The 21,767-nt window shown below is 53.8% G+C and overlaps 7 protein-coding genes across 7 annotated transcripts; 3 read left to right on the forward strand and 4 right to left on the reverse strand.

The window, feature by feature from the left end:
• Window positions 1-354: 354 nt before the first annotated feature.
• J4E84_010478 (uncharacterized protein) lies at window positions 355-2,408 on the reverse strand (the record flags this gene model as incomplete). The annotated part of the gene is made up of 3 exons (XM_049393033.1): window positions 355-1,661; window positions 1,709-2,088; window positions 2,143-2,408. The coding sequence occupies 3 exons, from the start codon at window positions 2,406-2,408 to the stop codon at window positions 355-357; spliced, it is 1,953 nt and encodes a 650-aa protein (XP_049239292.1).
• Window positions 2,409-2,984: 576 nt separating this feature from the next.
• Window positions 2,985-4,966, reverse strand: VAC8 (Vacuolar protein 8; the record flags this gene model as incomplete). Its single annotated transcript, XM_049393034.1, has 7 exons — window positions 2,985-3,313; window positions 3,359-4,108; window positions 4,158-4,403; window positions 4,450-4,563; window positions 4,616-4,736; window positions 4,787-4,872; window positions 4,924-4,966. The coding sequence occupies 7 exons, from the start codon at window positions 4,964-4,966 to the stop codon at window positions 2,985-2,987; spliced, it is 1,689 nt and encodes a 562-aa protein (XP_049239293.1).
• Window positions 4,967-6,380: 1,414 nt separating this feature from the next.
• J4E84_010480 (uncharacterized protein) lies at window positions 6,381-8,285 on the forward strand (the record flags this gene model as incomplete). Its single annotated transcript, XM_049393035.1, has 1 exon — window positions 6,381-8,285. One exon carries the CDS (start codon window positions 6,381-6,383, stop codon window positions 8,283-8,285), a length of 1,905 nt encoding a protein of 634 aa, XP_049239294.1.
• Window positions 8,286-10,081: 1,796 nt separating this feature from the next.
• J4E84_010481 (uncharacterized protein) lies at window positions 10,082-12,115 on the forward strand (the record flags this gene model as incomplete). Its single annotated transcript, XM_049393036.1, has 3 exons — window positions 10,082-10,397; window positions 10,450-10,589; window positions 10,637-12,115. 3 exons carry the CDS (start codon window positions 10,082-10,084, stop codon window positions 12,113-12,115), a joined length of 1,935 nt encoding a protein of 644 aa, XP_049239295.1.
• A 168-nt stretch (window positions 12,116-12,283) lies between these two features.
• J4E84_010482 (uncharacterized protein) lies at window positions 12,284-12,815 on the reverse strand (the record flags this gene model as incomplete). The annotated part of the gene is made up of 2 exons (XM_049393037.1): window positions 12,284-12,556; window positions 12,615-12,815. 2 exons carry the CDS (start codon window positions 12,813-12,815, stop codon window positions 12,284-12,286), a joined length of 474 nt encoding a protein of 157 aa, XP_049239296.1.
• A 328-nt stretch (window positions 12,816-13,143) lies between these two features.
• Window positions 13,144-15,212, reverse strand: J4E84_010483 (uncharacterized protein; the record flags this gene model as incomplete). Its single annotated transcript, XM_049393038.1, has 3 exons — window positions 13,144-14,041; window positions 14,627-15,033; window positions 15,087-15,212. 3 exons carry the CDS (start codon window positions 15,210-15,212, stop codon window positions 13,144-13,146), a joined length of 1,431 nt encoding a protein of 476 aa, XP_049239297.1.
• A 4,395-nt stretch (window positions 15,213-19,607) lies between these two features.
• On the forward strand, window positions 19,608-21,328 carry J4E84_010484 (uncharacterized protein; the record flags this gene model as incomplete). The annotated part of the gene is made up of 3 exons (XM_049393039.1): window positions 19,608-19,795; window positions 19,847-21,068; window positions 21,122-21,328. The coding sequence occupies 3 exons, from the start codon at window positions 19,608-19,610 to the stop codon at window positions 21,326-21,328; spliced, it is 1,617 nt and encodes a 538-aa protein (XP_049239298.1).
• Between the last annotated feature and the right edge of the window lie 439 nt (window positions 21,329-21,767).

The raw sequence follows: 21,767 nt of genomic DNA on the forward strand, positions 1-21,767 counted from the left end.
TTGCCACCATGGGATTCCTGGCTGAGCGACTAGTTGACGCAGCAGTGACCTAGATCCGCCTCGTCCGTCGTCGTCCCCACCTTACGTCTGTTGTCTAGAACTTTGGCATGCACGCCTTGGTAGTCTTACCGAGGCGATTGGAACGAGGCGCGAAATGCTGCGAGTTACTGTTTCACCCAAAACGCCCGTTCTTGTACAAATCGTTGTCTTCATCTCAAGCAGTTGTTGCTGATTGGTGGCGGACTTCAATATTGGTCCTGGGAGATGCAGTTACATATGTACAACCCATAAACTTTGACTGATCCCTGTAGCGCCAGGATATGCATGTCACGAACGCCTGGGTCAAATCAACCCCTACCCTAACATTTCTCCCCAGTTTGGCACCACCACGAACTTTCCCTTCACTCTACCAAGACTTGTTGCATCGCCCCCGTCTTCCGGCGCCGTCCTCTCGCTTTCAGGTCGGATGCTAAGGCTAGCAACTTCCTGGAGGAAACTGGCTTTTTGTCCAGGTGTAAGCTCGTAGCTTGTGCCTCCCCAGTCCAGTGTCGTGCGGCCAGATTCATGCACGCGCAACTTTCCTACCAACCCACTCCCGAATCGTACGCCCTCCCTTGATCTAGCAGAGGGGTCGGAGAAGCTGCCCTCTTCGAGTTTGATCTTTGGATCCGGCTTGACTGATGGCTGCGCAGGCGGTTGAGCGGGCTGAGGGTCGGAGGTTTCTTTCTTGATAGAAGGTGGCTCCACCGCAGGCATAAGGGGTGGTATTTGAAACAGATAGACGTTGTTGTCTCGTACCGTAGGCTTCTTCTCCGTGCTGGCGGCGTCTGCCATAGGTACATCGCCAGACCCGTCGACCTGTGGTACTTCTTCTGGACCCAACTCGGCTCGGATATGGCGTAGATTCGACTGGAAGCGTGCCCATTCGGCGCGATCTTCATCGGTTTGGAGGATAGGCTCTGCTATAGGTTTCTTCCTGAGCTTAGGCTTTCGCTCGGCATCTGGTGACTGTGGTTCCTGTTTCTCTGCGGGCTGAGCTGGAGCGTCAGATTGGCCCACCTGCTCGGCATCGACCATGTTCTCGTCTTCACTAGTAGGTTCAGTCTTGACAACGACGTCTGAGTCTTCCGAATCATGCCAGACGCCCTTGAACTGTTTCCGCGAACCTGTGATCTCCATGTCCTTCGGTTTGCTCTTGGGTTTCCGGCTTGTTTGTTCGGATGCAGCATCTTTGAGTGACTGCCCACTCGATTCTGCCTGCTCCAAAATCTTCGCCGCAGTCTCTGAGCTTGCCTCTGTATTGATGCCAAATGTCCGTTCCTGGTGCTCTTTCCTTCCGATACGTACGGGTAACGCTGTTCTTGCTCCGCGTAAGGTGGGTGCGCTTTTGGGTTTGCTTTCGTCTTCGTCCGAGGAGATTTCGATCAAGTCGATGTCCTTGCGCGGCACATCAGCCTCGTCTTCTTCATCAGACGATACGAGGCCGCCATCTTCTCTCTTGATAGATGGACCACCTCCACTTCCGCCTCCACCCCCGCCACCTCCACCCGATCGGGAACCAGACCCTCCATAGCTGCCGTCCTCGTTCTTGACGCGCTCCGCTCTTGAGCCCGATCCGGATCCGAAACCAGAGTATCCGCGATTCGGGTTGTTCTTCCTGTCTAGTCCAGGTCAGTACGTAGAACCATTGCCAGAGCGAGTGACATGCCTTCCTTGGAGCTGCCCAACGAGAATGGTCCACTGGCAACACCACTGAATCCACCTCTAGCGTTTTTCAGCTTGCTGGCTTCTCGTCTTGCTGCCCTTGTTGCGTCCGCCTGCTTCCTAGCTTCCGCCGCAACCTGCTCCTTTGTCCTTTCTCGGTCGCGGGCAGCCAATTCTTTTGCGATAGCGTCTCGCTCCTCTTTGCTCCTTCGCCCGGTAAAGGCGGGGGTTTTGACGCCCCTCTTCCCTCGAGTTGTGCCGCCGCGGCCGCGTACAGACGGTGATGCAGATCGCGAAGGAGGCACTGAGCCCTGGAGACTACCGAGTCTTTGCACTGGAGCGCGGGTGGTTGGTTCTGCGCTAGGTTGGGGTGATGCAACAGCCCTGTCGTACATATATCAGTACTGCCGTCAGGGTAAATGGAGGAATAGAGCATACGATGCAGTCGTTGAAGGCGCCTCAGAGGCTTGCGACTCCATGGCTGCCGACGCGCCATCACCACTAATGACTGGTTTCGCATCGCCGTCTTCTTGCTTGGGGACCACAGGCTCAGCAGCAGCTTCCGAGGCGTCTGCGGGAGCTGTGCTTTGCGGGGTCGCATCCGTGGATTCGCTCGCGCCAGTCGTGGCTCGCCCTGCTACTGCTCCTCCTCTTGCGCTGCCGCGAGCGCGACTAGCTCCCCGTCCTCTTGGTTTTGGCGGCATTGCTGTTATACGGGTGTTGTTAGAGGGTAGTGCGTGGTGACTCGCGCAACGCTGAGAGACACAAATATTTTGGCTATCGATAACTCGTTAGCTCCAACGCGACGTCACATGTCTAGGTGAGGGGCCTCGACTAGTCTCAGGCATAGACCTGTCGGTGCATAAGCGGATGCTCTCGCCTTTCACTATTCACTTTACAATGGGCCCTGTCACATAGTCATAGTCAAAGAAGCATATCATCACCAAAGGCTACGAGTCTCGGAACATCATCTAATTCATTTCCTGACGACCGAAGCCTCGATCCAACTCTATCAATTACAAATTTGTCCGCGTCGAATGCTCAGGTAAGAGTAGTGGTAAGTTATGTGCATGCCAATGTATGTAAAAAGCCCGCTCCGCCAATGCTCGCTAGAGATACTGAGGATGATTGTGCTCCCTGAACGCCAGCCTCCAAGATGCCCAAAAGCAGTGTGTAACATGAACGCATTAGCAGAGAACCGGAATATGGCGGATACGAGCAAGAGTGCCAACGCGATGAACAACCGATAAACAGGGTATAAGATGCGATCCAACTCTTCTCTATCCTTCGACGAGAGTTTTGGGGCTCTTGCCAAGCAGCTCGAGACATCTGCGTGCGAGGGTGACGACCTCGCCCTCGCCGTCTTCGTTGTCCTCATCGTCCGATTCGATGTTGCGCTCGGCAATCTCGGTCACCATGTCGATGATTTCGTTCGATTTGCCAATGTGCTCCATTAGCTGTTGGTCTTCCGATTCGAGTAGCTGTAGCAGTGTCCAGATCGCGATGTGCTGGAAGGTCGGGTCTCCGCTCGCCAAGAAGCGGCGGAGGTAACCGTGGATTCCGCCTGCGGGTTCCGTCCAGTTCTGGATGAATATCGAGTAATCACCGACTGTACTTGTTAGCGATGATTGTAGTAGCGAAGAGTTAGACTTACCCTTGGAAGACAGGTTTCCCAGAGCGGCCGCGCTGTTGCCTTGAACCTCGATGCTCTCCGACTCGGTGAGTGGAATGAGTACATCGAAGACGCCCAGGTTGAGTAGATGGGGCTTGAGCTCCTCACTAAGGGCAAGAACGGCAATTGCTGCCGTCATCTCAGACTGAACCGGGAGTCGCACGTTGAGCACGAGCGACTTGCATTTCTGCACGGCACCCGCCTCCAAAACCAATTGCTTGTTCTTGTCTGAGCTTGCCGCGAGGTTGCGCAGGGTGGAAATGGCGTGGCACTGGATCTCGTCGTTATCGGTGGAGCCGAGCAGATCTACGAGAGGCTTGAGGAAGCCAGCTTCGATGATAGGCGATTCGTTGGCAGGGTGGATGGAGATGTTTCGTATGCATGCGACGGCGGATAGGATAAGCGGTAGGTAGGACGATTGCAACAGGCGGAGGAGGGAGGGTAGACCACGAGCGCGCACAATTTCGAGCTGGTAGCGTTCGTCCGATGCTAGGTTACGGAGAGCAAGTGCAGCCTGGCACTGCACCTTGGGCGAGGACGACTCCATGAGGTGTACCAAGGAGCCAACCAGCCTGCCCTCGGTCTGTGCCAGCTTGGCGCGGTTGCTTGCATCGACAGCAATATTGCTGAGGGCTGTGGTGCAGTAGTACTGGACATCGACATCGGACGAGGATAGCAGCTGGACGAGGACGGGAATAGCGCCAGCGTTCACGAGCTGTTGTCGGTTGTCGTCTGGTACTGTGTCAGTGCAAAGCATGATGAAACACTGCGAGCATCTTACCTGAATGCGTCATGTTCAGCAGCGCGCCGGTGGCATTCCTCTGCACGCGCATGTCTTTGGACTTTGCTAGTCTTGTGAGAGGCTGCAGTGCGCCTGAGCGTGCGATCTTCGCTTTGTTGTCTTCGTGTGTAGCCAAGTTGGTGATGCACCCGACGGCGTTACATTGCACCTCGACGTTGGGCGAGTTCATCTGCTTGATCAATGGCGCAAGACCTCCCAGTGCGACAATGGCTACCTTGTTCTCGGCTACGATGGTTAGTCATCGCGTCGAGGATGTAGGGTGTGAACGTACTGTTTACCGCCAGATTGCCCAGGGCGGCACTCGCTGCACGTTGCACTTCGATGTCGGGGTTCTGGAGCAGGAACAGAATAGGCTCCAGGGTGTCTCGGTCGACCTCTCTGACATCTAGACGGATGGTGTTAGATGCGGCATGTAGGTATGGTGCCGGGTCATGTACCTCGCTCTGTTATCTCGGCAAATGTCAAGCTTGCGGACCGCTGTAGATCGATGTTGTCCGAGTATACCAGCGTACTCAGCGCGCGGAGGGGTTCGCCAGAAAAGAAGTCGGTCTCGGCTCGCTGCGCAAGTTAGCATGGAGCCGCTGCAGCAGAGGCGGTGGGCAGCGTACGTTCTCGAGGAAGCCCAGCAGGTCGGCAACAGCTTCCCGCTCGCTGTCGGCCAGCACTGGGTCATATATGCTGTCTCTCGAGCGGCCTGTCCGATTTTGTCAGCAAGCTCCCACGGCGAAGATTTGGGTGGACTGACCGCCGCAGCAGAAGAATCGGTAGCAGAGGTCGGAGACGCCCATGGCTGGAGGCGCAGACGGTCGCAGTCCGGCCGAGTGAAGCTGGTATCGGGTCTGCAGGTTCAGCCAACAATGCGGTGGCGCAGTGAAGAATGCGTGCAGCTGGCGACGGGAGACAGGTTGGGCCGGTGCGATGGGTTGATGAGCTTGGTGATGTTGTCACCCGCCCCAGGGTGTTGAATCGAGCTTGGCAGATGGAACTTGGAGGTGTGCTAGGCGGGCGGCAGCGTCGCCCGTGCATGCAGTCAGTCAACAAGCGTCGAGCTAGCCAGCTTCACGTGAAGACGACGACGATTTGACAGCAGAGAGCCGCGTGGATGCGTATGTGCAGTGTGTATTCTGCTGCTATGCGACACTCGAGCAGCTGCGCGGGCGTTCGCGCTCTTCCAAGGCCCTATCGCAACAATCCCAGCAACCCTATAAGATGATGTATATGTGCATTTCAAGCTTCCCTGCCTCCGCTATCGTCAACTCGGTCAAGTCGGCGCGGCTTGAAGGGTCCAGCGATGCAGACAGGGACCCCGGGCAATGCCTCTTGCTGGTCGCCGTGACGAGCCAACCGCGTCGAGCTTCACGACGGCCGCAACGTCATGTTTCGGCCGTTTGACGTGTACAACCAACAATGCGCCGGCCAGGTCACAATTATGGCCCTCATGCTGCCCTATTCGCCTTTGCAACGCCCGGCGTCATGTACGGTCTAGCGGCCCGCCATGCAGGCCATCTGTCGGACGCGCCCCACGTCCTCTGTCACTGTTATCACCGCCTGCCAAACCTCATGAATGAAGCCATGGTGCTGCGCAGCTCGCTGCAGAGCCTCTGTGCGGGGTAGTCGCTCTCCTCGCCCTCTACCCGTCGCGATGCGGCGACGGCTGCTTGGCTATCTGCTATCCCATGGATCATCCAGCACACCTACTACGCTAGACTGCCCAGAATCTTCACCGAGCACCCACTCGCTATGCGCAAAAGCAGCAGATTACCCTGCGAACGCGTCCCATAGGCGCGCATAACTGCATGGCTGGTTCACGGCCGCTCACGTGCCTCTGCGCCCGCGCCTCCGCTGACGGCCGCCTATTAACAACATGCGTGGGGGAGGCTCCGAGCGGAGGACCAGAAGCAATATTCTGGACAAAGAACTATGCCCTCCTTTCCCACTTCTGCCCTTCTCCTCAATCAACTACACCCCAGATCCATCAATCAATTGCCACCCCGAGCAATTTCCCCAGGCATACCGTGGCTCGGCGCGCGTGCAATTTCCTCGTTCCGCTAGCACTCCGCTGTCACCAAGCCCGAACATAATCTTATTACTTTACTTCCCGGTTTCGCCCTTCGCCGCGCGACTCACCCCACGATCGCCGCACACATAATACACCCGCTCGCCGGTGTAAAAAGAGGTTTGCTCTCACTGTGAACCGGTTTAATGGCCCCAATTTCAGAACCCTCACACACTTTCCAGAAGCTCAAACTCGACACCTCGACACCCCACAAACCCGTCGCTTCCACCTTTGCATCTTTCGCGCCTCTAGCCCGTAAACAGTCCCCGCACAACCACCATGGCCAGTCCCAGCTAACCGCCGAATTCGCTGCTGCAGAACCGCAGAACATCTCGCGCGCCTCTTTCCCTACGCGTGACCACCATGGCGCCGACTTGCGCGCCGAGTCCGACGATGAGGGCTCCCTGGCTGTAGGCAGCAGCGGAAGTGACGAGGATTTTGTAGCCAAATTCAGGCAGCGAAAGACGAGCATCAGCTTCAACAATGAAGTCCGGCTCGACACGGGAGAGGGCGTCGGCCTGGGCGTGCCCGTGCCCAAGTCTTCACGGCAGTCGCATTCACGCACACCCGAGAATGGAAGCTACTCGGATGGTTCGCAGCAAGACTACATGGAGATGCCCTACACCATGCGCCGCAACATGCAGTACCGCGTTGGAGAGTCCCGATACCCACTCGTCCAGTCCACCGTAGACGACCTGGCCAATGACTCCGAGTACCGCGACCAAGTCGCATCCTTGACGTCTGATGCTACCGCTTCGCCGCCGCTAGACGAGGCGCAAACACCCCTCGAGGCGCCGTCCGAGTACATGCTCTCGCCAATGCCTGCCACCTCCCCCATGGAGTTTCCCCTCTTCTCGCCCTCTCCGCGCCGCGGCGGCCCACCTCGGACCAAGAGCTGGAGATCGGAGATTGGCGAAGATGGCAGTCTGAAGAGGACTAGCCGCCGATCGTCTGCCCGTTCCGGCCGTTCTCTGTCGTCCATGTCGCCGGCTGCCTCCTTCCTGGCGCGTTACAAGGCGTCCGAAGCCCCAATCAAGGCGCCCGAGCCAGACGACGAAGGCCAAGGCATTGGCTATGACAGCGAGTACATTATTGGAAAACAGATTGGTTACGGTGGCTTCAGCGTCGTGAAGGAGGTTACAAGCATGGAGAACGGCAAACCTGTTATCGATGCTGTCAAGATTGTGCGCAGGCTGCAACAGGACAAGTCTGAAATTGAGAACGAACAGATCCAGACCCAGTTCGACCACGAGGTGGAGATCTGGCGTTTCCTGAGGCACCCCTATATTCTTCCCCTCCTCAGGGTATACACCACCGACTATGCCACTTTCTGCATCACCAGGCTGAACAAGGGCGGGACTCTCTTCGACCTTATCCGCGACACACGCCGCCAGAAGAAGAGCGGACTACCAGCTCACTTAGTGAAGCGCTATGCCTATCAGCTGGCGTCAGCCATGCGCTACCTGCACAACGACGTCCAGGTTGTACATCGCGACATCAAGCTCGAGAACTGTCTTCTCGACATGACTGTAAACGACGCTGAAAAAGACGGCGGCGATGTTCTCCTTTGCGATTTCGGCATGGCAGACTTCATTGTCAGCGACCAGCGCGATGGTCCCGAGCCACACTCGATCGGTGACAACCAGAACATAGGCCCCGCGGAGACCAGTACTTCTATCGCTGGTAGCCTACAGTATGCGGCTCCTGAGTTATTCAATACACCTGGACCTGTATTCTCACCTGCGGCGGACATTTGGGCGTTTGGTGTAGTGGTCTTTGCTCTACTCACCGCGACTCTACCTTTCAACGACGGCCTCGACATCAAGACGATTGAGAAGATCAAGAACTGCGAATGGGACGCGGACCTCATACGTAATGCAGAGTCGGCTCAAGCAAGCAACATCGACGACGCCCTCGCATTGGTCAGGGGTTGCCTCGAGGCTGACGTTGAAAAGCGTTGGAATGTCCATGATATTCTAGAGTGCGCACTGTTGCGCGACTGCGAGCAACGCTTCGAGCACGTGGCTCGCCCTTGGGTTGCAGAGTCATGAGCTGATGAATTTCCTTGTACGAGTTACGTTTGGTGTTGGACAGGCCTTGGATACCCGGTTTGCATTGCGTTTTTTCTTGCTCATACTTGGTGTTCGCTTATCATCCGGCATTCTGCGATTCAGTCACTTCCGTTGGCTTTTGGATACCCTGCACTATTATTCCACTCATGATCCTGGTCTTCCCGGCGTTTTCTTATCAATGGTTTGGTCAAAGGATGGATGGTCTTATGATGCATTGTACTTTACTTGGCTGCCAGATGAGCGTGGTTTTCACCACAGACTCCATTATCTGTCATGCCCGCGGCGACTATCAGCGGCTTATACGACCTCATATTATGATGAGCTTTCTGCAATGTATTGTCACTACTCACAAGCCTTGTCTGTCTCATGATCGTTGTGCTCACATGGTACTTGACAACTAACGCACACAACGTGGCAACGTTGTCCAAAAGATCTACAGTCGTGGTCTTCGTGCTACTGCGTTGGACCGGTGGTAACCCCAGATACAGAACCTGCAAGCATGTCGATGGCACTTTCCGGATCCGCGCACGCCTTCCCCGCAGTACGACACCCACACGTTCCGTCGCATCCACACATTTTGCTTCAAGCACGGACGGCGTTGCGCTATCGTGGCTGGCTCTGCTCGGGTATCTCACACCCACATATGATTTTGCGCTGCGAGTGCTTTAGCTCCTTCCCTATCCAAACGGTTACAACGCTAGCAGTGCGCTCGTGTACTGTAAGTACCACTCCTTCTAACCCCGCGGTTCAACGTCACTCGTACTCTCTACTACTGGACACCGGTGCTTCGTCGCTCATCAACACCGCAGCAGTCGCATCACGAGGATCGTGAATCTGCCAGCGCCAACTCACGTCGCCACTCCTGCCGTCCTGGAAGCAAACCGTTGTTTAGCGCCTCTAATTGCGCGTGGTGGATGCTCTACCAAATCAGGCAAGGCCTCGTTTTGACGCTCGTGGAGTGCAATGAAAAAGGTCGCCTGATTTCACCGACTGATTACCAGGAGTCCGACATCATGTCTCGAGGACTGATCAGCCTTGTACTCACAGACGCTAGCTAGCCTGGCATAACCTTATGATGCACGTCAGGCGTACCTCTGCGGATGCGGTCAACCACCGCATATCCCAAACTAACCAAGAGTCTTGGCCACCGATAAAAAGCCTTGTCAGTGAGCTTCATGGACTTGTTGCCTACAATGTAAGGTGACACTAAAGTTTCCCCACGTGGTGTAATATTAAAAAGGATCGGTGCTACGCCCATGCTGTTTAGGTTCGCCCGTAACTCTTCCTGACATTTGTATCGTCACTTGAACGTTAAATCCAAGCTAGTGCTGACCGTAGAGCTGTCAACAAACATCACGGCCCCTTCGACAAACGAAATGGCCATTTTCACGCACCGGTGCCTGCATCTTTCATTGCTAGCTGCAGGGAGCACGAGGTAATACCAACGGAAGATCGACTCGGGATTTCGTGTCTATATAACCTTCGTATTCCATCTCACCCTAAGTTTGCGCGCATGCCCGGTATCAATATTTTGCATGCTTGAAGATGTATCTTCCCATTCTTAGTGTGCTGTGCACCTTCTTTCTTACTACTGCTGCACAATCTAGCTCGACCTTCACTCCAGCTCGTCCACCCTCCCTACCACTGGCCGTCAAGAGTCCATATCTCAGCACGTGGTTTCCTGCCGGTAGTGATGGAGGAAATGGAGGCTATCTTCCAGGCCAGTGGCCATCATTCTGGACGTAAGATCCCTCTCGACGCTACGTGTTGGATACATGTTGACATTAAGCAGTGGTCAGATTCTAGGATGGACTGGCTTGGTTAAAGTCGATGGCAATACCTTTGTCTGGATGGGGAAACCCGACGGCTACAACGATTTCGCTAATCAGACATCATACGAGTACACGTCTACCAAGAGCATCTTCACCATTACCGCAGGCGATACCGTTCAGCTCAAGGTTACATTCATGTCACCACTGACTCCAAATGACTTCAAGCGTCAATCTCTTATCTTCTCGTACATGAACGTCGAGGTCTCGTCTCTAGACGGCTCCCAACATGACGTGCAGATCTACACAGATATCAGTGCTGGTAAGCATCTCTAGCTCCCTTTAAACGTGCGGTTGAGTTGACATGCAGATAGAATGGACGTCTGGTGATGTCGCTGCTGTAGCTGAGTGGAGTTACGGTACTACATCAGATGGTATCGGCTATCACAAGATCTGGAAGCAAAACCAACAGTCTTTGAGTGAGGTCAACGACCGCGCAGAGTGGGGTAGTTGGGTAAGTAGTCCACCAAAAGGCATGGAATCATGATCTGACATTAGCAGTATTATTCCACAGAAGCAGTCGAAGGTCTTACGCACAAGTCCGGCGCAGACTCTGAAGTTCGCGATGCCTTTGACAATGATGGAAGCCTCGACAACACGGAAGACTCCGAATTCCGACCAATTAACGCTGAGTGGCCCGTGTTTGGATACGCTCTAAACATGGGTTCCGTCGGTTCTGACGTGAAGAGCCAGCTGTACACTATCGGTCTATGTCAAGACGATGCTATACAGTTTTTAGGCGCCGACGGCCTCAATAACGTGCCATCACTCTGGAAGAGCTACTTCGAAGACGATCTCACCGCGCTATCTTTCTTCTACAAAGATTACGAAGAGTCGAACAAACTCTCCACGGAGCTCGACGATAAGATTTCTAAGGATTCCAAAGCAGCTGCAGGAGATGATTACGCTATACTGACTAGCTTGGCTGCTCGTCAGGCATTCGGTGCCACTCAGCTTGTGGGGACTCAAGACAAACATTACCTCTTTCTCAAGGAAATTTCATCCAACGGAAACATGCAGACTGTGGACGTCATCTACCCCGCCACCCCGATCTTCTACTATACCAACCCAGAATTAGTCAAGCTGTTGCTTGATCCGCACTTCGAGAACCAGGAAAGCGGGCACTATCCAAACAAGTTCGCTATCCATGACCTTGGAGCGCACTACCCCAACGCTACCGGCCACCCAGACGGTCTGGACGAACACATGCCGCTGGAAGAATGCGGAAACCACATGTTCATGATGCTCGCCTACGTCCAGCTATCAGGCAACACCGACTACATCACCCAACACTACCCTATTCTCAAGCAATGGACCGAATATCTTGTAGAAGAAAGTCTCCTCCCAGCCGATCAACTCTCTACCGACGATTTCGCGGGCGCACTCGCCAACCAAACTAACCTCGCACTAAAAGGCATCATCGGCCTCGAAGCCATGTCCCAGATGGCGCGCATCATCGGCGAAACAGCAGACGCTGACAACTATACCGCCATCGCTCATGACTACATCACCCGCTGGATCGATCTAGGCATCAACAAGGCTGACAACTCGCCTCACTCTATCCTCAACTATGGAAACGAGACCACACACGGCCTGCTATATAACCTCTACAACGATCGTCTCCTCGGACTCAACCTCGTACCCCAGGAAATCTACGATATACAATCCGCCTTCTACCCCACCATCAAGGAACAGTATGGCGTACCCCTCGACACGCGGAACCGTTACTACACAAAGTCCGACTGGGAGATCTTCTGTGCTGCGGTAGCAAGTAAGGAGACGAGGGATATGTTCATTGGGGATTTGGCGAAATGGGTGAATGAGACGCCTAACTCCCATCCTTTTACCGATCTCTATCAGACGAATGATGGGACACAGCCCCCTGGTATTGACTTCAAGGCTAGGCCGGTTATGGGAGGGTTGTTTGCGCTCTTGTTGCTTGATAGTGAGGGGTTTAGTGCGAGGGAAAGGGTGTTGTGAGGTCTGTGTAACATGTGGATGTGGCGATTGGAGACATACCGGCGAGTATTGTGTTCATTGTCGTACATGTAATGTTTACGGTAGTTGAGTAGGTCCGGCGTGGTCTTCATGTCAACAAAGGGTTTCTCAAATGAGCAATACTATTGCCACTTTCAGTTCACGTTCTTCTCACTTCTTCCCCTTACCTTTCCCTTTCTTGCCCCCGTTTCCTCCGCTTCCTCCTGCTCCTTCTCCATCCAAATCCGACAACGCCTTATCAGCATCGACATTTGCGTCGTACTCCACATCCTCCACCCACTGCTTCGCCACAAAAAAGTGCCATGTCGCCGCTGCTGCAAGCCCCATCACAACTAGCGTAGAAAACAAGGTCTTGAATATCGACCATAACGTTATACTAGCGAAGTATCGAAGCCATGGCGTTACGATGGCTTTTCTTTCTTCCTACATCGTGTTAGCATCTAAAGTCATCGGCTCCGATATCCTAGAAGGAAGGACGAACCTCCAGATCCGGATTCACGCAGTATAGCAGCAAGACGAGCGCGACGAGAATAAACCCCAAGAGGATGACGGTAAGAACTTGGATGACCGCAAGCAAGATCGAGATATCGCGGGTTGTACGAAGAACCTTGAAGCCGGCCGCTACAAGAGGCGTGACTTGTTCAAATGCAGCGTTGATTTGGCGGGAGTATGGTATACCCATCTTGGGCGGTAGCGTTGCCGTCGGAAGTAGCTAGTTCGTGGCGCTGTAGGTATTCGCCCTGGGTATCGTCAAAAGAAAGAACATAGACTAGACATTAGCGATTAAATAGTGTATTGATTGAACCAGAAACCTGGAAAACGGTATGCATGACATAACGGGGTCGCTACATTGCGCATGCACATGCGCGACGGGAAGGTGCGATGAGTGGGTGGAGTGCAGATGGGCCACTGACGTCATTTTGACCATGACGAGGAGCAAGGGTGAAATGAGTGGTGTTATGCTTTAGCGAAGAGAGATCTCGAGACAACATTTATCAAAGTGACTATCTTCATGATTTTCCAACTGATGCCGCATCAATTCCCTCGAGAAATCTGACAACCGTGGCGATGAAGTACCGCATTGCTTCATCACCAGAGAGCTCATGGTCAGCATCGAACGGAATAATGTGACACTGCTTACTCGCCAAACCATCTGGAATCGTACCAATCCATTTCTTCAGCAAAGCATCTTTGTCCACAGTCGAAGGAACCATCTCGTCCTTCTCCGACATCAGAATCAAAGTCGGCTTGTCCAGTTTACCGAATGTGGACTGAAGGGTCGAGACTGGTAGATCAGAAGAGAAGAAGTCGTCGTCACCTTCAAAGGAGATTAAAGAGTGCCAGCGGTATGCCGTTACCGGAGACGTAATGATTGGTGGGATGAAAGAGCTAGGCATGATAGTCTTTTTCTCTCCTTTCGCAATGAGGGCTTCGGCGTGCTTGAGGCTAGCTGAGAGGAGGTCCTGTGGCATGAGCAGTCCGGCTGTTTCACGATCTGAAGTTGGGGCTTGCATGATGTAGCCGTCAACCGGGGGAGGCGCTGGGAGGGTAGTTGCGTATGCCATGATGGCCTGACATCCTTCTTGCTCGTCAGCAACTAGCAGAAACCGAAAAAGAGCATATCGTTTCAGTGGGACAGACTCACCAGTTGAGCTCCCTATCAACACTACTTTTTCTTTTTCAATCTCCTTCAGATACTCCACCAGCTCCCTCAGGTCTTCAGCATCCTCCTCTAAGCTTCCATGTCCGAAACCTGTATAACTACTCCGCATTCTCAGCTCCCAGATACTGTACTGTACATCAGTTCCGTCTTTCAAACTCGCGCTTTCTAAGGCGTCGTTCAAAGGTCTCAGGTAGTGGGTTGTGTGCGGCCCGCTACCCAATCCGCCGAGGAAGACCAAGGCGTTGCTGCACTTGGCCGAGTGGGAATGGCAGCGCTCGTATGCACATGTCTTTGGTTCGGTCGGAGGAATGGGGTGGACGTGGACTGAGAAAGGACGGGCTCGTGGTGTGTGGGTTGGCTCGGAAGTTGACATTGTAGAAAGACGGATGGACTGTTTTTTGCTAGAGCAAGGCTGGCTGCTTCGCCTCTTCTTGGATCTTTGGTATGCCCTCTTATAGACTGTTCCTCTTAGATTGGCATGCCATCGTCGCCAAGAATGCATAGTCATGAGTGGGCCATCTGCGTATAGCGACGTGCATGATTGGTGTGTTCTTCACGAAGGATTTGACGGGCGTACGTCAACTTGGCTTGATGTGCTAGCATGTTGCGTCTCTGGTTTGCTTGCGCTGATGAATGCATTGCATAATAGATGGTCTCCAATTTGACTGCACCTTCGGAGCACAGGTGCGTTCATTGGCATTCTTCGCGCCATATATCCATTGTATAGCATGATCCATAGTCTTGACGCGTACCTCCTGGGTACAATTGCAGTCTAGAAGTCTATTCGTGTAAATGCGATCTACCCATAGTCCAATTCTTGCGTTCCTCACAAGAAGGCGGCCGCAGCCGCCGCAGCCATGACGCCGAACTCAGCCCCCAGCCACTGTCCAGCAAGTGCAGTCGGCATCGCGGCTCCCTCGGAACCGGTTGTAGAGGTAGCCCTCGCCGCAATGACGTTCCTCACGATGCTGAACTGATCGCTGACCTGTTGTTCCTTGAACGACCTCGCCGCACTCGGCAGGGCTGTATACCAATCTGGCTTGGAGAAGTATGTGGGGGTCTCGTCGGCCATGGTGACTTCAGCTGGAATGCTGTAATTCGAGGCGGTGCTGACAAAGGCGTCGATTTCGGAGCGCGCGGATGTGAGAGAGGACTGGTAGGGCTCGCCGAGGGATTCCGTGAAGCGACCGTAGGCTATCTGCGCATTGAGGAAGACTGAGGTCGTCCATTCTTGGGCCTGCGTAATTGTCAGTACGGCGGTAGGGACCCCCAGATTTGCGTTCAGCGTACATCAGATGGGTTGGCGAAAGTTGGGATGGCGGACGTGGGAATCGGCGGTTCGGTGTAGACCATGAAGTCGCCTCTCACCACTCCCGCCGCTGCCGTCAGTAGAAGAAGCCCTGTTTTCGCAAACATGATCTGATAGATGATGCGATATATACTAGTAGTGAACGTGTGTCCGAAAGAGCGATCGTAGAGTTGATAGAGAGCGGAATGTGTTATGGTGTAGGACGTCAACTTCGCGCCTTCGGTGGCACACCCAAGAATTCAGGCGCGGCCCCAAGACTTCTTTCCTCGTATCAAACCGCTACTGCTCCACATTTTGCTGATCGTGGTCGTAACGTCCTGGGCGCAGCTGGGCAATGCGAAGGATCCATGGACGGCGGCGCATGCCCGCGGAAAGTCATGACGCGAACTGCGCCGGAACGCGAATGGACCCACTTTAGCTGACCAAGACGATGAAAGAATATCTCCACGTCTTCAACAGCCAAACCGCCGACCGACGCCATACACACCTATCAACATACTGTTTAGCAATGTCCCAAATTGCTAGCAAGATGTGTGGTGCGTAGGGAAATCCTCGTTCTTGGGTAGGTAGACGCCGCATACATGGCCTGCCCTACTCTGTCAACCATGGAAAGTCTCCTATTCCGTACACATCGACACAGCGCAAGCCCGGCACTAGGTCCAGATTCTGTCTCACCTTCAATGATACCTGTACTCGTTGCCCCATGGCTATCCCGCGCAACACGGTAGCCTCTTCGATTGGAGCCCATACGCACAAGGCCTACCGTTCAACGAGGGGTTTCATCGCTTCCAACGGTCCCAGCTCATCAATAACTACCATAGTGATGACTGTCCACACCACTCAGCCTGACGGGCACGATACGATTAAGACGCAATTGTGGTGGGGTACAGCTCTTCCAGCAGTCCCGTGTCGGCATGTTCGTTGTACTTCGTGTCTCTGGTATGCGTACGTTTCGTGATCTGAGCGCTGCGTTCGTCTGGTATGTATCGTCAACTAGAGATGTATGATTAGTTGTTGCGACTTAGTGAAGGTCGTGTTGTCCTGTCTGCAAATCGACGCACACAAACAGTGCGTGCGCATACAACCTTGTCCTCGTCATTGGGGGAACCGAGCTGGAGAGGCAATGGATGGGAGTTGCGCAGTTAGTGAGCGCACCCAATGGATACAGTATCTGGGTTGTGGACGCTCCTCCTCAGCATCCATCGTGGCTTGCAGCATTAATCTCGGCAATGCTTCTTTCCTCATGGCTTCGACTTGAGAAAGACTTGTCGTCCTGCAAAAGACTGAGTCCTCGGATGCTCTGGTGTCTATCGTGCGCGAATTACCTGTACTTCGTGGACGTGGCGATTGACCCAAAGACGCGGGTTCGACGGGGTCCGCGAGACTGTAGTCCTTGTTCGCAGTTTTGTGTCATTTACAACAAGGGTTGCCAAATACAATACCTATTCGCCGGAAAGAGTGCGTAAGACCAGAAGGCTGATCGATTGACACAGCGAAATATGGCCATGATATTACTTCTCGGTCCGATTACCGGCGTATAGGTGTCGACACAGCATTCAGAAATGAGACGAACGCGGTCCTACTCGGAACAATGCAGCTCACATCTCCTTGTCAAGATCAATAACGAGCTATCGGTCAGCATGAGGCATATCTGTTGGAGATGCGCGCATCCAAGATATGGGGGTGTGCTGTGCTCAGCATCCCGGCGTATTCGCGCTCAACGCTCGGCGGGTATACAAACTGCGCACACACAACAAGACATGGCGTCAGCTGATACGCAAAACACGGTATGCTCTGACCACTGCGATGTGTCGCAGGATGCGCATACTTACTTGGCCGAAAAAGCAAAGCCGCAGGACATCTGCAGACGGCACATATCATACACCGTTGTACAAAGGTCGTGTCGATATCGTCAAATATCACGCGTCGTGGAAGGATACGGTGAAAGATCGGAGGCTGTTCGCCGTTTGGTGCAGGCTATTCTTGCATCGTTGCCAGGATTTGGGCAGTCTCCTCGTGTGTCTATTTTCAAGTCAGTTAGAAGAGACACATGAGTGAAAGACAGAGGACCTAATCGTCCATGGACGGCGATCACATACCACTGAACCAACGAAGTGGAGGACTGGGTCCGATCACTACGACATACGACGAACTATTACACCTTGAATCGGCACTGACCGTCCCAACTGGCTTTTTTGAGATATTCTACCAAGTGGCTCGACTAGAGCAGCCACCGAGTCGTGATGAGAAGCCTTTTAGCCTAATACCCCAGTGGCAAGGCTCTGAGGATAATTGTGTCGTTTCGTGGCGCGGCGCTTGTGGTGTTCGACGGCGGCCAACGGGACGGAGCCTTGGTTAGAACCTTCAAAGATCTCGTGCTCGCGCAGCCGCCTCGAACGGTCATTCATTGATTTCTGCCCCTGTAGAGGAAAGAACGGCTGGAGATCCCGACAACTACGACGGTCCGAGCGTGGGATCTCGTTGAGTGGCTGCGCATGATCGGAGTCGGAGTACACTAAACCAGCATCGGTACACCACATAGTCATGATTACTGTAGACTATTCCCAGCTTTGGTGGCTCATCTGGCTGGAAGCGAGGTTCAAAGGATTCGGTGCTGGTGGGCGTTGTGGATACTTGGACTGACTCCGTGCACATTGTCAGGGGTGATCCGACAGAGTACCCTGCCCATCTCGTGATGCTAGTTAACCCACAGAACAAAGCGATGTGATTGCGCGACCTTTAGGCGCCCTCAATGTACACATACCCACCATGCTGGGTGATGCATCGGACATGGCTGCTTTTGATGCAGTCAGACTTGACTTTTCGATAAGACAGAATGCCAACGCAGGCAAAGATTGCTTAGGTGCGGGCGGGCACGGCATGCAAGAGTAGCCAAGTCTGCTGAAAGCCCGTTCGGGATCGCTAACAAGCATTGAAGAAGCAATTGCCGCATCAGCCGCGCATGCAAGCCCTTTCTTGTGGGTTCCAAAGGAAGGGCACAGCGGCCAGAGCATCCCGCGAAAGAGTCGAGGGCGTTCAGGGCCGTGGGAAGCTGCAGGCAACGCATTCAATAATTGCTGTGATTCAGCCGGTGCAGGCTGGGCAGCGGGATGCTTAGATCTCATCTACCTTATGGCGTCTTCGGCTGATCAAGAGTGTTGGAAGATTGGCATTCAAAGAAGAGCCAGCCACCCGTTGGCGGCTTGGCCCAGACATCGCCCAGGCGTAAGCGAGACCGCCCGTTTATACGGTGGCCGAATCACGTTGACAGGACGCTAATCAGGGATGGTGCTGCTTGCAGCATGTGCTATCAAATAAGACGATGGTAGGATGTGTTAAATGAGCCCGGTGAAGCAGTTGCAATGTATCGCGTGAGGTCTCCTCGGAGCGCGTTAGCTGTTGTTGATCTCTGGGGAAGATGTCTGGGGAAACCTCTGGGGAACGGCTCGAGGCGCTGACGGTGCAAGAAGAAAAGCGGGATATCGCATTGCAGATGTGGAGTTTCCGCGGAGTGAATTATTGAGCTGGATTGGCCATGAACGAAGGAGCGTTCTGCCGTTCGGCGCTAGCCCGTGCCTCACATCCATCACGTGTTCGGGGCACCAGTGAGTTAGCAGGCTGGGGAAATCCGGCTCCATCTTTCCGCCAACCACGCCTCATCACCTCGGCTCCGCGTGCTCTGCTGTTTTCCCCAGGCTGGCCCCAATCATTATGGGGAGACCCTGAAAATGCGCTTGTCAGACCCACGTTCTCGGTCGCTGGAGTCGTGAGCTTAGAGTAAGGGGTTAGTGGCTGGTTAATCTATTCAACCGTAGCATGCGACACTCTCGCAGCTGATCACGACCTTCGAGAAGGTTGGCGGAAGTGTCAAGCCTGTATGGCCGAGCCGGAACAAGGTCGCGGCTGGAGGCTTGTCCTTGCCCAGGTGAGCTTCACGAGGGCATACCGGGCTGGCGGGCCTTGTCGCACTGTAGGCATGCATCCATCAGGCCAGGTCCAACAATTCCATCACAAGACAAATGAGCCTCATTGCTTAGGCTTCTTGTTGTTCTTGACGGCTGACCGTCCCGCGCGCCGAGGCCGACTTGACACTGGTAACAAGATGATCCGTTCATGGGCAAGACGAAGCTTGGGGTCTGGGCAAGCTACCCTTGACCCCACCGTTTTGGGCAATTTGCCGCCCACTCTACCCCATACGGCGGTTCATCCGCGCAGAGTGCCACACATTTCTCCAGTCGAATTTAACCGGTCCGCTAGACCGTTGTTCTGGAGCCAAGGTCCTCTGCGAGGATAGTATCGTGCAGGCTGGGAGGCATATATATGAAGCACCAACATGTTCAATCTATCCAGGCCCAGCTGCAATCAGCCCAACCCGACAAGTCAACAGCTTATATACCCTGCTGCCCAGGACAGTGTAAGGTTGTGTGTTTCAAAACCAACCTTCACTCATTCCCTCGTTACTTCGATTCAACAAGCAGTCTACGGACTAAGAGTCGGACGCCATGGGTCTCTACCAGAAGTTCACGCCCAAGATGGGTGCCGTTGCGAAGAGCAGGTCCGACGTCGAAGCTGCTCAGGCTGAAGCTCCTCACCTCAAGAAAGTCAACTGGAGGTCCGACGCCGGTCTCCGCAAGCTCTACTTCTACGCCTTCTTCATCTGTATCGCTTCTGCGACCACAGGTTACGATGGGTAAGTCTTCCCATTACTGTTATTCAATTGACCAAAGCTAACCCACGCCAGTTCCATGTTGAACAACCTTCGTATTCTGCCTAAGTGGACGGAGTTCTTCGGCGACCCAAAGGGAGACACTCTCGGTCTCTTGACTGCTCTTTACTCCATCGGTTCGATTGCCTCGCTTCCCGTCGCTCCCTTCGTTGCCGATCGCTTTGGACGTCGCGCCTGCATTACCTTCGGATGTGTTATCATGATTATCGCAGCTTCCATCCAGGCCGCCGCTAAGAACCTCGACTACTTCATGGGTGGACGTTTCCTCATGGGTTTCGGAAACTCGCTTGCTCAACTCTCGTCTCCCCTGCTCCTTACCGAACTCTGCCACCCTCAGCATCGTGCTCGTGTCACCGCCGTCTACAACTGCTTGTGGAACGTTGGTGCCATCATCTGCACATGGTTGACTTTCGGTACCAAGCGCATTGAGAGCGACTGGTGCTGGCGTGTACCCGCTCTTACCCAGGCTGCTCCTTCCGTCATTCAGTTGGCCGCTATCTGGTTCATCCCTGAGTCCCCACGTTGGTTGATCGCCAAGGAGAGGAACGAGGAGGCTCTTGCCATTCTTGCCAAGTACCACGCCAACGGCGATGCCAACAACGCTACCGTCCAATTCGAGTTTGCTGAGATCAAGGAGACTCTCCGCCTCGAGTTCCAGTACCAGAAGACCTCCTCCTACTTCGATTTCTTCAAGACCAAGGGCAACAGGTACAGGCTCATGCTCCTCGCATCTCTCGGTCTCTTCTCCCAATGGTCTGGCAACGGTCTTGTCTCCTACTACGCCACCGATGTCTACAAATCCATTGGTATCACAGACGCTGACACCCAGCTCGGTATCAACGGTGGTCTTACCATTCTCTCTCTCATCGTTTCCGTCTCCTGCGCTCTCCTCGTTGATCGCGTTGGTCGTCGCCCACTCTTCATCTCTGCCACCGCAGCCATGTGCGTCACCTTCATCGTCTGGACTATCGCTTCGTCTCAACAGGAGGCTACCAAGAGCAAGGCTGCTGGTCAGGCCGTCATTGCCATGATCTGGATCTTCTCCGTCGCTTACGCGCTGGCTTGGTCTGGTCTGCTTGTCGCCTACACTGTCGAGATTCTGCCCTTCAAGATTCGTGCCAAGGGTCTCATGATCATGAACTTGTTCATCCAGATTGCTTTGACCATCAACCAATACGTCAACCCTCTCGGATTCGACAACCTTCACCCTACCTGGAAGTTCTACACCATCTACGCCGTAAGTCTTACAACTACAATCCCTAAGATGAATTATTTGCTAACTGGAATCAGTGCTGGATCTTCCTCGAGCTCATCTTCGTCACTGTCTTCTACGTCGAGACCCGTGGTCCCACTCTTGAGGAGGTCGCCAAGATCTTCGATGGTGATGAGGCTGAGGTCGCTCACATCGACATTGAGCACGTTGAGAAGAACGTCATGACTTCCGGCTACGAGAAGGATGACAACGTCCGCATTGAGCAGGTCCGATCATCCCAGTAGATGATTTGATCTCTCGTGTGTATATAATTGCTGCTTTGATTGATGTGGAATGATGGTGGTTGGATGATTTTGCTATATACCAAGTATGCATGTCCTTCGCTAGTACTAGTAATCGATATGCGTCCTCTTCTCATATTATATCCCGCTCTGTGATTTGTACATCATGCGTCAATAACGCCCTGCTCCATCTGACTAACCTCCCTTACTTGCCGCCTTGCCTCCTTTCTCTGTCTTCGTCTCTCCATCTTTGCCTTGATAGTGGCTTTGATTCCCGAGCAGCACATTACTGAAGAGAACAGTGCACTTCCCATCCACAGCAGCGCATTAATGAGGTCGCACCACACGGCTCTCTTCATGCGCCCCACATCCACATTCTGGTACCCTTGCTCGATGTCCCCGCTTGAATAGATCGTGTAGAAGAGGCCGAAAGAGGCAATCC

The sequence above is a fragment of the Alternaria hordeiaustralica genome (assembly GCF_023758085.1).
Source record: "Alternaria hordeiaustralica strain BMP 2776 chromosome Unknown scaffold_41, whole genome shotgun sequence".
NCBI classification, from domain to species: Eukaryota; Fungi; Ascomycota; class Dothideomycetes; order Pleosporales; family Pleosporaceae; genus Alternaria; species Alternaria hordeiaustralica.